This window comes from Sebastes fasciatus, chromosome 4, assembly GCF_043250625.1.
Source record: "Sebastes fasciatus isolate fSebFas1 chromosome 4, fSebFas1.pri, whole genome shotgun sequence".
NCBI classification, from domain to species: Eukaryota; Metazoa; Chordata; class Actinopteri; order Perciformes; family Sebastidae; genus Sebastes; species Sebastes fasciatus.
Window position 1 is genome coordinate 5,148,152 of NC_133798.1, and position 14,551 is coordinate 5,162,702.

Consider the following 14,551-nt stretch of genomic DNA (forward strand, 5'->3'; position numbering starts at 1 on the left):
TAGTGTGGTTAGCATGCTAGCTAATAAGATACATCATCCCATTGGTAAGTGTAGGGCCTGGTTACACTCGCTTTCTGCTGCTCATATTTGGTTTAACCAGGACATGGAAATGTTGTGGAAATGACAGAAGAGACGATGATGAAAGGATACTAGCTGTGACAGCTACTTTTGTTGTGTGTGTGTGTGTGTGTGTGTGTGTGTGTGTGTGTGTGTGTGTGTGTGTGTGTGTGTGTGTGTGTGTGTGTTGTATACCACAGCTGCTGTGGTTTCCCAGGCTGGCTGGTTGACTTTACACTCAAACCATAGAATACACAGTTTAAACAGGCACACAATAGGGCAGCCTGGTTCCCACGACAACTATGACAGGTCCCCTGCTCTGTTTTTATTGCCTGTGTGTGAGCAGCGTGTTTTAATTAGACTGAAAGACCTTAAGTCTCTGTTCATTCAGTGTGAAGAAGCACTAAATTCTCATTCAAAGGTGAAGAAGCCTCCTAGTTTTGTAACTTCAGAGTCTGATGAGAGAAGCTCTCGTGACTCGGTGACGCATTGTGACCCTCGCATGTTGTCATAGTCACATAAACACAGGCCCTGTGACTTATTTTTTACAGTAGGGGACCATTTGGTGGTTTAATCTTTGTTTTTGCTGTGGTGTTTTTCTGTTAGTAGATTTAAAGACTTTCTCCATCTGTTGATATGAAGATCAAATATCTCTATAGTGGGGTTGATATCCATCCTCCTCCTGCCATCAGACTGATGTTTTGTTGTGTGACTATTATGTCTTTGTGTTGTTCTTGACTCTCACCTTCCTCTCCACTCTCTGTGTTTCTGTGTCCAGGTGGTAGTTCCTACTCGGGTCGGACAGGTGTATGTGTACGACACGGTGAAAGCAGACCAGGACGAGTACGACGTCCCACCCAGACATCAGCCTCCGACCCATCAAGACATTTACGACGTGCCGCCCACCCGCCAGCAGTACAACACACAGGTCAGACTGCTGTGTGTGTGTGTGTGATATTGGACTGTCCAGAGTCAACAAAAAGAAGCCGTATTTTTCCACTATAGAGAAGGTTATTGGTTGTGTGTGTGTGTGTGTGTGTGTGTGTGTGTGTGTGTGTGTGTGTGTGTGTGCGTGTGCGTGTGCGTGTGCCTGTGCCTGTGTGTTTGTGTGTGCTTGCTGGGCCTTTACATTTGATTCCACACGCATATAGGTCAGTTTATTCCTGCGTAATTCCACACATACTGTTCACAATGTTTTTTGCTTAATAGGCAGGCACTTTGCACACACACACACACACACACACACATGCACACACCCACAGGCAAAATGTACGTAGAAGAGAGTCTTGATGCTGACAAGCCAAAAGAGAAAGGTCACACACATACAACCACAGCAAAATGAGAGTCGCAGGACGAGGAAGAGGAGGAGAAAATGCGCTGTATGAGGAAGAAGGGGGGAGAGGAGGAGGAGGAGGAGGAGTACAGGAAGGAAAGAAGAAAAACAAGATGACAATGAATGATGAGGAAAAAATGAAGGATGGGAAGACGAGAAAGAGCAGGAGGAAGATGTGTAGCTGTAATAACAGATGTAGCTGCTGGGCTTTTTTTGAAGTCGGCAATCTGAAAGGTGAAGAATGAACGCACCGCAACACCAGGCACTTCATCAAAATGTCTGCTGGGTGGGAGATGGCTCATGTTAGATGGCTCTGACCATAGCAAGTAATCACACACACACACACACACACACACACACACACACACACACACACACACACACACACACACGGTAGCATCACAGTACAGCTGTAGGGTACAGTGAGATAGGGTACACTTATTGTATGTCTTCTAATGTCTATGCACCACATCAGCACTGACTGACTGTGGAACAGTAATCCTCTCTCCAACTTCACGTGTGAAGAAACAGAGCTGATGAACTCAACATGTATGGTTACAACTCTCCAGGAGGTGTAATGGTGTAGAGGCTGTTCTCTGTGGTACACTCCCTGTACCTGTACCTCTACCTGTAGGCTACCTGTACCTGTACCTCTACCTGTAGGCTACCTGTACCTGTATCTGTAGGCTACCTCTACCTCTACATTTACCTGTAGGCTACCTGTACCTGTACTTGTAGGCTACCTCTACCTATAGGCTACCTGTACCTGTACCTGTACCTGTAGGCTACCTGTACCTGTACCTGTACCTGTAGGCTACCTCTACCTCTACCTCTACCTGTAGGCTACCTCTACCTGTACCTGTATCTGTAGGCTACCTCTATCTCTACCTCTACCTGTAGGCTACCTGTACCTGTACCTGTACCTGTACCTGTACCTGTACCTGTATCTGTAGGCTACCTCTACCTCTACTTGTAGGCTACCTGTACCTGTACATGTACCTGTACCTGTAGGCTACCTCTATCTCTACCTGTACCTGTAGGCTACCTGTACCTGTACCTGTACCTGTACCTGTACTTGTAGGCTACCTCTACCTATAGGCTACCTCTACCTCTACCTGTAGGCTACCTGTACCTGTACCTCTACCTGTACCTCTACCTGTAGGCTACCTGTACCAGTACTTGTAGGCTACCTCTACCTATAGGCTACCTCTACCTGTACCTGTACCTCTACCTGTAGGCTACCTGTACCAGTACTTGTAGGCTACCTCTACCTGTACCTGTACCTGTACCTGTACCTGTAGGCTACCTGTACCTGTACCTGTACCTGTACCTGTACCTGTACCTGTACCTGTACCTGTAGGCTACCTGTACCTGTACCTGTACCTGTACCTGTACCTGTACCTGTAAACTACCTGTACCTGTATCTACCTGTGCCTTATTGTGAGAACAGGGTTATCCATTTCATGGTGTGCACCATACTGTAGAAACAAAGTACACATTTTGTATCACAGTATTCATAGTGTACCATACTGCAAGATGAATATAGTATATCATGATATAGTATAATGAAAATCAATGGTAAAGTGGAGTGGTGAGGTTCACCCAGTGTCATGTGAAAAATGAAGATGGTCTGCATTCACTGCATGCTGGCATGGAGGCTGCTGGGTTTGGATTCAGTTTGGGAAGAAAGAGTGTCATCTTGTGTGATGGTCTCTCTCTCAATCTCACTTTTCAAATTCAAATTAGCTTCACTGGCATGAGCATAATTACGTGTATTCTAATATATTTTGCGATGAGATATAATGGATGTAATGGCACAGACTAGTACAGACAGTACAGGTTAATGTGTTGTCTGTCTGTCTGTCATTGTTGTAGTATTAATGCCCCAGTAGTTTGAAGTAACCTCTTTAAATGTGCATGTGGCTCCTATTCACCTCAATGATACATTGATTCATTTTAGTTTGTTTATAAACCGCTGGACTTATAGCTCATATGTGTTTCAGAAAGATTTCTGCTCATGTTCAAAAAGTCGTAATATTACAAGAATAGAGTCATAATTTAATGAGAATAAAGTCATAATATTTGAAGAACAACTCTGACATGGTAGTATCCCCCATAGACTGTATATAAGAAGAGGGCGTAGTCACCGTGACGTCACCCGTTGGTTTGTGGACTGCCGTTTTGAAGCCTCGAGTTCGACATTTTGGCCGTCGCCGCCTTGGTATTTGGCTGTCGCTATGTTGGCTTTTTGCAACCAGAAGTGACACGAGAGGGTGGAGCTAAGTACAACCGAACTCTGAATAAGACATTTTCAGGTGACCAAAAAGGCTATAATTAACTTTCATGAAGTGAAAACACACTGTGAAAGGGTTAAAGTTGTAAGACGGAAACACGGACAACTCTCAGACCAGACAACGTCGTGGTAGCGACCTGTCAATCACAAGGTAGCCCCGCCCTAAAGCATCCCCTGCTTTATGGTCTATTTGACTCTAAATGGGATCATAATTTACTAAATGAACATCATGCTGTATTGAAGAAGACTTGAAACTAGCGTTTGAGACCATAAACTCATGTTTACAATGTTTACTGAGGTAATAAATCAAGTGAGAAGTAGGCTCATTTCCTCATAGACTTCTATACAATCTGACTTCTTTTTGGAACCAGAGGAGTCGCCCCCTGCTGTTGTTTATAAATAATGCAAGTTTAAGGCACTTCAGCACTGGCTTCACTTTTCAGACCCGGAGGTTGATCACTGGTATCCCCTTCAGACCGTCTTTCAGATACAGAACCCCGTTTGAGACTGTGGTCTCCGGGTGAGACAAGTTTATGGAAGCGTCTGCACGCTGCTCTTCATCGGAGGTGGAAACTAACAGAGAACACTCAGCCTCGAGCTCTCTCCTCTCGACTAAACGCACTGCCCTGTTTCAGATTCATCCAAAATGCACTCCAGCAATTATATCGCTGCATGTAGACGTAAAGGAGGCGGGAACAAAGCCAGCAAACACCAATAGAAACTATTCCTCATCCAGTAGGAACATGAGGGAGTTAACCCTTCGTAGAGCCAATCGTCAGGGTGGTAAGCCTCCCTGATGCCGGCCTGGCCATGATGTTATCAGCTATATGTATTTTTGACTTGTGAATTTGTTTGCAAATTAATAGTTTAATTATTTATCATTGCCCCCCAATGCCTCACCGAGTGGCATCCCAGCTGCTTCTATATGCGTACGTGTGTGTGTGTGTGTGTGTGTGTGTGTGTGTGTGTGTGTGTGTGTGTGTGTGTGTGTGTGTCAGAGGCAGAAAGGATTGAGGGAGGGTTGAGGGAGCGAGTGTTAATAGATGGACATTTCCTCAATAAGCGTACTGTGTCATAGAGAGGTGGTCATGTGACCAAAACCACACCGGTTCACATTCCTGGGACGACTCTTTGCCCTCTCTTCACCTCCTTTTTTCCTCTTCTCCTTTCTGCCGTTTCTCCACCTCTCCCTCTTCATTGTCTTCTCCTCTCCTTTCTGTCTTCGTTCTTTACCGTTTCTTCTCAATTCATGCTTCTATCTTTCTTTCTCTCCTCTCCCCTTCTTCTGTTTTCCTTTCCTTTCCCTGCCTCCCCCCCCCCTCCTCCCTTTGTCCTCTTTTGCTCCTGTTTCTGTGCTTTTTCCTCTCCTTCATTTAATCTTTCTCTTTCCATCCTCTTCCTGCACTCTGTTCTCTTCTTTTCCTCCTTTTCATCGCTCTTGTGTCCATACTCCTCTTTACCTCTTCATCCCCACTGCGCTGCTTTCCTTTCCTCTCTCCATAGACAAAGAGAGTAGATGAAATGCATTCAACTATTAAACCTTGTTTTATGACTCTGTGTGTGTGTGTGTGTGTGTGTGTGTGTGTGTGTGTGTGTGTGTGTGTGTGTGTGTGTGTGTGTGTGTGTGTGTGTGTGCGTGCGTGCGTGCGTGCGTGCGTGTGTGTGATCATGCCTGCGTATATCTTTCTTTTGTATTCCAGATTAGTTTCTAATAGAATACATTAATATAAAGTCTTTAAAAATCATTGAATTCAATTTTAAACTTGGAATATTTTAAAAGGTCTTAAGTTTCATTCACCAAAGTGTCAAACATTTTGCTCTTGCCTTGAACTTACAATTAATGAAATGCAATTTAATTTGTAATTGCTTAATCCACCTATCCGTTTTATGCCGGCCCAGGTTGCATCCGATTGACTAATTGTATCATTAGGGGTTATTGTTATATACTGCTGCCATATTGTCCCTACTGGTTTCCCATTATACTTACATCATTTGGCTGGTATGATAAATTGAATTCTACGTAGTATTGAAACGTCTTGAATGTAACTTCTCTGCAGAAACTCTGAGTTTGGAGGACAGGTGGAACTCATGAGACCGCTGATTGAATATGAGTGTGGTGTCAGGTATACAGGCCTACCCACCCACATGTATGCTGCATTCTCTCGTCACGTCATATCGTAGCGTCGCACCAATGGATGTGTTCACGTGTGTCTCCAGTATGATGTGTGTAACAAAATGTCATTTCTGCCTTGTTCTATGTGTTCAGGTGTATGATACTCCTCCCATGGTGATGAAGGGACCCTCTAGTGGTCAAGATATATATGACACCCCAGCAAGCACAGACAAGAGCACTCAGCAGACGGTAAGGCTCTGTGAATTTATGTGTTTCACAGATATGCAGCATGACAATCTTGTTAAAGGTCCCATATCGTGCTCATTTTCATGTTCATACTTTATTTTCCTCGTGCTGTCTGCCTGAATATACCTGTAATCACCCTCTGCCTGAAACGCTCCGTTTTAGTGCATTTCAACGGAATTGCGTTGCTAGGCAACGGTTTTGGTCCATGTTTACTTCCTGTCAGCTGATGTTATTCACATACACTGCAACAGGAAATAAACTGGGACACATTTAGAATGTTTATGTTTAAAACCGTGTAATGGTCTATATATTGTATATTTGTGACATCACAAATAGACAGAAATCCTAACGGCTTGTTTCAAACACACAATTTCTGAATACGGGTTGTGTGTATTTCTCCCTATATTGTGTGTTTTGATAGTTTACCAGTATTTATCCAGCACTTAAACTAGCTTTATAATATAAAAGACATAAAAATCTCACTTTTTACAATATGGTACCTTTAAAATTGTTTTATACTGGCATTTGAGTGTGTATCTGTATCATACTGTCATGTTCAAAAGAACGATATAACTCAGTGGTCAAGGTTGTTTTAATATTTCATATAATATTTTATATTCTGTCCCTCTCTCTCTCTCCCCAGGTCTATGACTTCCCCCCATCTGTCAGTAAAGACGTCCCTGATGCTCAGCCAATCAGAGAGGAGACCTACGACGTGCCGCCCCACTTTGCCAAACTCAAGCCGGTCCCCGTCCCTCCCGGCCAGTACCTGCACAACAACCTCAATGACGACGACGACGAGCCGCCGATTCCAGAGGACGTGTACGACGTCCCGCCGCCCATCCTGACTGACAAGCGTTATCGCGGGGACAGGAGCGGAGTCAGCCAGGCCCCGCAGGATATCTACGACATCCCGGCCAGCCTGCGGACCGGAGGTCACACCGCCCAGGACGTCTACGACTTCCCCCGGGAACGAGAGGAGAAAAGAGGAGAGAGGGGAGACCACTATATCTACGATGTCCCACCGCAGGTATGACAGTTAAAGGGGTGGTCCCCCGTTGTTGTATTCAGTCAACTTTCATTGAATAAGACGTTGCGTTAAAGCAGTAGTGTTCATTTGTCTGTTCTTTCGTCTTTCACATTATCATTTAGTTTCTGTTTTTTTGACAAATATTTTAATCATTTTCAAAAGTGACTTTTTACTTAGTTTTAGTTTTTGTTTATACATTTCAACAAATACTTCACATCATAGTTTGTACTGAAGAAATGACAGCCGATTAGACTGTTGTCAGGCTATTAAATAGGCGTTATCAGTCACTATAAGCCCCATAGATGTGGGTGAATGGGGGCCTACTACACCTATTAGTAGGTTTTTTCATCTGTTCACATGGTAGACCACTGAAAGAAGGTATAAAAGAGTGTGAAATCAACAATGTGTAGTCGTCTTTGTGTTCATAGTTATTTTAACCCAAAACACAATGTTTTCCCCTAAACTTAATGAAGTGTATTTTTTTGCCTAAACCTTAAGAAGTTCTAGTTTTGTTGCTTAAACCTAAAGAAGTTGTAGTTTTATGTCCTAAACCTAAAGAAGTTGTAGTTTTGTTGCTTAAACCGAAAGAAATTGTAGATTTGTTACCTAAAACGTGACGTTTCATTCAGTTTTATATGTTAGAACGTGTTGCTTTTAAGTTTCGCTTTCACTTTTACAACGTAGTAGGCGTAGTAGGCCCCTATTGACCCACATCGATGGTGCTTTTAGCGACTGATAACGCCTATTTAATGGCCTGATAATAGTTCAATCAGGTGGAAATGAACACTGCTAGCTTAGTACAAAGACAGGAAACAGGAGGAAACTGCTAGCGAAGCATATTTGCATCCTGCCTTAATCCAGATAGCGCCTACATTATCTGAGTGGTGTTTTCCAGGTTGTGCGTGATGCCCAGTCCACCAGTGAGGAGCTCACCTTGTCCTTCAAGCGGCTGTCTGCCTCGAGCACAGGAAGCACACGGAGCAACCACTCTGCTTCATCCTTGGACATGGTTCCTGTCCGCGACACCTCCTCTTCCTCCTCGCTTCCCGCCCCTGGCCCCATTCCGGGGAAACCCCTCATCTTGGACCTGGAGCAGGCCATGGAGCGTCTGTCTCGCCTCCAGCAAGCTGTTGAGTCCAGCGTTTCCCTCATGATGTCATTCATCACAGGTAACTGGAGAAGCCCCGCTCACCTGGAAGGAAACCTCCCGGCCATTCATCAAGCCGCCGACCGGGTGCGCTCATCTGTCCGAGACTTCCTGGAATTTGCCCGGGGCGCTGTGGCGAACTCCGCCCAAGCCACAGACCGCTCCCTGCAGACCAAGCTGGGCCGTCAGGTGGGGAAGATGGAGGAGGTCTTCCAGAGTTTGATTCGACACAGTCAGGGCTTAGATACCGTTTCCTGGTCGCACACTGCGCTCTCGGCGCCACCGCCGGGAGGGGACGACTTAGATCGACTCATCATGACGGCACGGGGCATCCCGGACGACGCCAAGCAGCTTGCCTCCTTTCTCCACGGTAACGCCTCGCTGCTCTTCAAACGGACCAACCGGCAGCAGCAGCAGCTGCCGCTTCCTCCGATCCCGGGGGACAGCAGTGGTCACATGACAGGATCAGGAAGTGGGAGCTATCAGGGAGGGGAGAAGGTGCACATTCAATCGCGGCCCCTCCCCTCTCCGCCAAAGTTTACAGCTGCAGAGGAAGAGGAAGGTGTGGACAGGCCGTATGAGACCACAGAGGAAGGCTGGATGGAGGACTACGATTACGTACATCTACAGGTACACACACACACACACACACATTCATACACTTTATTATATCGTTGTTGCTGTTGCTATATTTACTATTATGATAGAAATATTTTGTCACTTATCAATTCCCTGATCATACAATTTCAGTCAGGACACTCATATCATGGTTTAAACCAGTCATTATCTCCACCAGCTGTAAGCCTGTTGCGAGATTATGCATTTGGTCATGTGTGTGTCTGTCCGTCTGTCCACAGCTAATCATTTATGACAATATGCTCAAGGACCTCTCGTAGTTGCGGTGATTCACACTATTTTAAAAACCTTTTTTAATGACTGTTTTATCTGTCTGCTGACTCCTCACTCCTCCTAACCGGCCGGGAGTGATCATCAACTGCTTCAGTAAAGCAAAAGGCATTTCCGGCTAATCGGCTAAGCTAAAAACAAGCCTCTCCTAGTCTGTTGCAGGCCACATTTTGGCCTTTGCTATGGCTAAAAAAACTGACATCCATATAAAGTTTGGTCACATTTTGAACCGGAGCATCTGCAGATTAATTCCATACCCGATATGTTATGATCCACTAAAGTTAGGCACGACACGAGATGAATAAATCCCCGTTTTTGTTATCTCCACCGCCATCTTGACTGTAAGGGAGCCGGGAGGGACAACTGAGTGAGATTCAACTCTTGTATGTTTGGGAGGGAGGAGGGAGACACACCTGTGAATACACTTTTCTAGTTGCAAAATGAAACCCTTTTTAGCTTATCTGTAACAAATCTGAGCAAGCTTCACACTGAGTATCCCTGAGCTGCCCTCTATACTTCAAATTGTTAAATACATTTTGTCGTAGCTTTTGTTTTCAAAAGTAACTATTGATTTAACTTAGTTTTGTTGTGGAAACATCTTCTTTTTTTGGGTGGAATTTTTTTTTTTAATTCCTTTTTTTCAAACATAGCATAACAAACGTAACAAAACATAACACTGGTGCCATAATACAAAAAATTATAATTTACATTTAACATTTAATATGTACATACAGTATATACGCACATACACATCGCTTCCCGCTCCACACAGAGACAGGTCCAACCTTCCTCCCACCTCGAGAGGTAAAGTTACAGAAAAAATAAAATAAAAATAATTTAATTAATTAGTTAAATTGAAAGGTAATAAGTACTACAATAATATAATTCATGGTAGTAAGATAGAAACTTTAAATAAATAAACAAATTAATTAATTAAGTGAAACAGCACATATAAAATAATAATCAGTAATTAAATAAATACCATGGAAAGGTTAGGTTAAGAAGATTCTATATAAGTAATCCATGGATCCCATATCCTATAGATAAACTGTGGGCTACCTCTTATAGCATAGGTTATTTTTTCCAAGGGAGCACATGAATTTACCTCATTAATCCACTGAGTAATATTAGGGGGATCCTCTGATTCCACTTATATGTGATGCATCTATTGGCAGCCGTGATTGTCAGGTTAACAAAACCCCCTTATCCTCCGGGATGGAAGATTCAGATCAGTCAGGTCCCCCAACATAGTAATCACAGGGGAAAGAGATGTTTTCCTTGATAGGACTTTGTGACTTGTGGAAAAATCATCATAACAAATATTTGTCGTCACCGTTTTTGTTGAAGAAATGAACAGTGCCTGTCTGAACTACAGCGATACTTCATGCTATCAGTCAGTCAGCAGTCATTGCTCCATTTGTTTCCTGACATGTGGTTGATCTGCATCTGAAAGTACTTTGAGTTGGGGTTTTTCCAGCTATCTACCTTTGCTGTTGCTCTTGCCGGATATGAATGGCAGCTGTGATGCTGTAGTGATGGTCCTTACACAGCATCTCTGTCATCATAGCCATGAGGAATGAGTACACGTGCCTGTGAGGAGTCAGCATCTTTTTTTACCAAACAAGTCTGTGTGTAAGTTCCTGTTTGTCACCACTAGAGGGAGACAGAGGCGGTGTATTACTGCTGATCCTTCTACTGATCCACAAAGTCACAGAGAGATGAAATCATGACAGTGTGTGTGTACAAGTGGTGTAACAACTGTGTTTGTTGATCCGTCAGGGAAAGGAAGAGTTTGAGAAGAACCAAAAACAGCTGCTGGAGAAAGGCAACATCATCAGACACAAGACACAACTGGAACAGCAACAGGTACCTGTATGTCTGTCTCTCTGTCTGTCTCTGTCTGTCTGCCTGTCTGTCTGTCTGTCTGTCTGCATGTCTGTCTGTCTGTCTGTCTGCGTGCGTGTCCTCCTCCTTCCGTCCCTCAGTCCATCACTGTCACTTTCTTAGTTGTGTGATGTGATTGTGTTTGTGTGAGACGGTGAACATAGATGATCATTTAGGCCTTAATAATAAAAAAATAATAATAACTATTATTATTAATAATAAGAAGAACTGAAGGTGCTTTAATCAAAGCTCGGCCACTTGGGGGACAGATCCAAAACAAGCTGGCCGACACACAACTGTGACATATTCACTTATTTTACAATAAAGGAAAATAGACATAGAATGAAGATAAAAACAGGGATAGAAATAATTCATTAATAATTGTATGCCATAATTAATGGAAACTATGGAACTAATGGAACCCGTAATTGCAGCATGCACATATACATCAGTAAACACTGCAGCAGCATCAAGAGGTCTCCATTCTCTTCTACTCTGTTCTCATCTTTTCTACATCAGTGGTGGAGGTTTGATTTTTGAAGTATTTCCCTCTCTACCAATCGGCTCCTACAGTCGGTCTCTGAAGCTATAAATAAACACAACAGAACCTACTTTTCCCGACGGACACAGAGACTCACCACCGGTCTGGATTACACAGAAATCAGCATTTTTCAGCTCCCTCAGATGGTCTCCCTCACTGTGGGTCTTATCTATGCCCCGGTCAGTGGAGTTGTGGGGGTTAACCTACACACCACAGTCTTATTACCTCAAATCTACTGGCCAACCACTGACGTAAACACTTCTACATCAGTGGTGGAGATTTGGAGCGTACTCTCTCTACTACCAGTTTTCCTATGATTCAATCCAGGCTTTCAGACTTCAAAGAACATGAACATATTGTTGTGGGAACATGCACTTCTTCTAAATTTGAGATAAGAAATAGAAATTATGTTTAATCTTTTTTTGCTTTGCTTTGTAACTTTGCAGATCTTTTACGTGCACACAAAAACTATATAACACTCTAAAGCGTGTGTTTCAAAAAGATTTCTGCTCGAGTTCAATACTTTCTGCACATTCAAAACATTTCCCGCATATCCGTTCTCGGAGAAGTCGTAATATTTTTAAGGATAAAGTCGTAATATTACAAAAATAAAGTTAATGGGAATGAAGTCATAATATTTGAAGAAAAACTTTACAGTACCTGCCCTATAGTCTGCTGTGCATGACGTTATTGCTCTTCTGATGTGGTAGTTTCCCCTTCAGACCATCTGGCAGACACAGAACCCTGGTTGGGACTCTGGTCTCTGGTGATGTCTTCCTCACTTAGAAAACAGTGGTTATATTCTAATTGTTTGATCAAAATGATTGCTAGACATGACATGTCCCTACCAAATCCTACGTCCATGAACTCTTGCCTACATTTAGTAGATGTTATCAAAGGTTGGGATCATGTTTTCATCTAAATGTTCATTGATTGGTGCGGTACCTTTCTGAGCTGTGTCAGGCTTTTCTCTAATGAGTGTCAGTGTGACCTACAGCCTGAAGTATTTAGCGCTGCAACTCACGACTATTTTCATTATCAAGTAATCCAGCAATTATTTTTCTGATTAATTGTGTGTCTATAAAATATGCACATCAATAGTTCCCAGAGCCCAGCGTCATGTTTTCAATGACTTGTTTTTTCTGATCAACAGTCTAAAACCAAAAGATATATTTAATTTAGAATCATAGACTTATTATCAAGTATTAACCGTCTCCTTCCTCCTCCGCTCTTCTTTCAGATTAAACAGTTTGAGCGGCTAGAGCAGGAAGTCAGCCGGCCGATCAACAACGACATGACAGGCTGGGTCCCGTCCCCGCACCACCCTCTGCCCAACCAGCAGGCCCAGAACGGCTCGGGAGGCCCCCCCCCCTGCGCCAAGCTGTGCAACGGCGACCGGCAGCTCCTCCTCTTCTACCAGGAGCAGTGCGAGCAGAACGTCACCACGGTGACCAACGCCATCGACGCCTTCTTCACCGCGGTCAACTCCAACCAGCCGCCCAAGATCTTCGTGGCGCACAGCAAGTTCGTCATCCTCAGTGCGCACAAGCTGGTGTTCATCGGCGACACGCTGTCGCGCCAGGCCAAGTCTCCCGACGTGAGGGCCCGGGTGGCCCAGAGCAGCAACACCCTCTGTGAAAAACTCAAAGACATCGTGATCAGCACGAAGACGGCGGCGCTGCAGTACCCCTCACCTGGAGCAGCCAGGGAGATGACTGAGAGGGTGAGGGAGCTGGCAGGCTGCACGCAGCAGTTCAGGATGGTGCTGGGACAGCTGCTGGTGATGTAGGGAGGGGCGAGGGAGGGCAAGGGGGGAGCCGCGGAGGAAGAGAAACCAAACAGTGACACAAACTGAGTGTGATGTCCCAGGAAGACGGGGCAGTAAATCCTCCCTGTAACAAGGGATGGATGACCCTGTATGCCCCCTGCAGCATGGGGGGTAGGAGGACCTGGAGCCCAATAGAGCCCCTGAGAGTGCTGCAGGAAACCCCGTACATCCTCCCAGTGTGAGGTTGGAGACCCCACATCCATCCTCTCTGCTCCCTCCCTCCCTCACCTTTGACTGGGACCATTCTTCCCTCATCCCTCCTTCTCCGTCTGCGCGCTTTTTATTCTCGACAAACTCAAAGGAACATTGTATCTTCAGTGGGCTGGGCCAATGGTTGTAAAATAATCATTGTAAATATTTAAGTGACCTATTTAGTCAGAAAACCAGGAAAGAAAAAAGACTAAAGAACTTCCAGTATATAAATATATGGTTCTTTTCTTTTGTTTGTTTTTTTGAAGAAAGAAAGAAAAGATGAAAACATAAGTGTAGTTTTTAGAACAATAATTGTTATTATTATTGCTATACCGTATAATTCTGGCTCTGATTCTCGACCCTTGTATCATTATTGTTATGGATGTGTAAATTCCAGGTGATATGTATGACTGTATGTTGTAGTACATCTATGCTCTTCTCCATCCCTGACAAAGGCACACTTTTTCCAAGAAGCACTGGAGCACACACACCACCTTTAAACTTCACCCTGATGACAAACGGACAGTTGTACGTGTTGTCCCGTGTGTCGGAGCAGTACGTTACCGCCGCCTGCGGCTCAATAAAATGATTTCAATCCACAGGTGAAGGCGACACACTGCTGCCAAAAGATGTCCACATAACTGTACAGGTCCAGTACTGCAGTTATTAAAGATGATTTCAGTGCCCTCTCAGTTGCTTTTTTGGAAAAACTATATGTAGGTTGTTTTGTAAGAGGCATGTATTAGAGAAAAGGAGTGTAAAAGGTTCAAACTGAAATGAAATTAAACCTGTTTTCTTCTTTTCTCTGACACTGTGACGGGGGCCGAATCTTGATTTCACAGGTGGGGGGGCTGAAAGGGCTTTAGTTTTCCATCTACCTGACATAGAACATGTTTGTTATCTGCCCTACACCTCAAAGCAATATTCATATCAAAATATGTATTTAGGGACTTTTAAATACTAAGTTGTCATCGGCAGAAA

The 14,551-nt window shown here is 44.0% G+C and overlaps 1 protein-coding gene across 4 annotated transcripts in view; it reads left to right on the top strand.

Moving 5' to 3' along the window:
* Positions 1-14,379, top strand: part of bcar1 (BCAR1 scaffold protein, Cas family member) — a 95,460-nt gene extending 81,081 nt beyond the window's left edge. For 2 of the 4 annotated variants that reach the window (XM_074631583.1, XM_074631581.1), the window contains exons 3-8: positions 836-985; positions 5,950-6,045; positions 6,686-7,072; positions 7,968-8,849; positions 10,905-10,997; positions 12,791-14,379. In XM_074631583.1, the coding sequence (XP_074487684.1) occupies positions 836-985; positions 5,950-6,045; positions 6,686-7,072; positions 7,968-8,849; positions 10,905-10,997; positions 12,791-13,339 (2,157 nt within the window). In that variant the 3' untranslated portion in view covers positions 13,340-14,379. The remainder of the gene's footprint in view (positions 1-835; positions 986-5,949; positions 6,046-6,685; positions 7,073-7,967; positions 8,850-10,904; positions 10,998-12,790) is intronic. The other 2 variants (XM_074631585.1, XM_074631584.1) reach the window with 1 other exon arrangement.
* Positions 14,380-14,551: the final 172 nt, after the last annotated feature.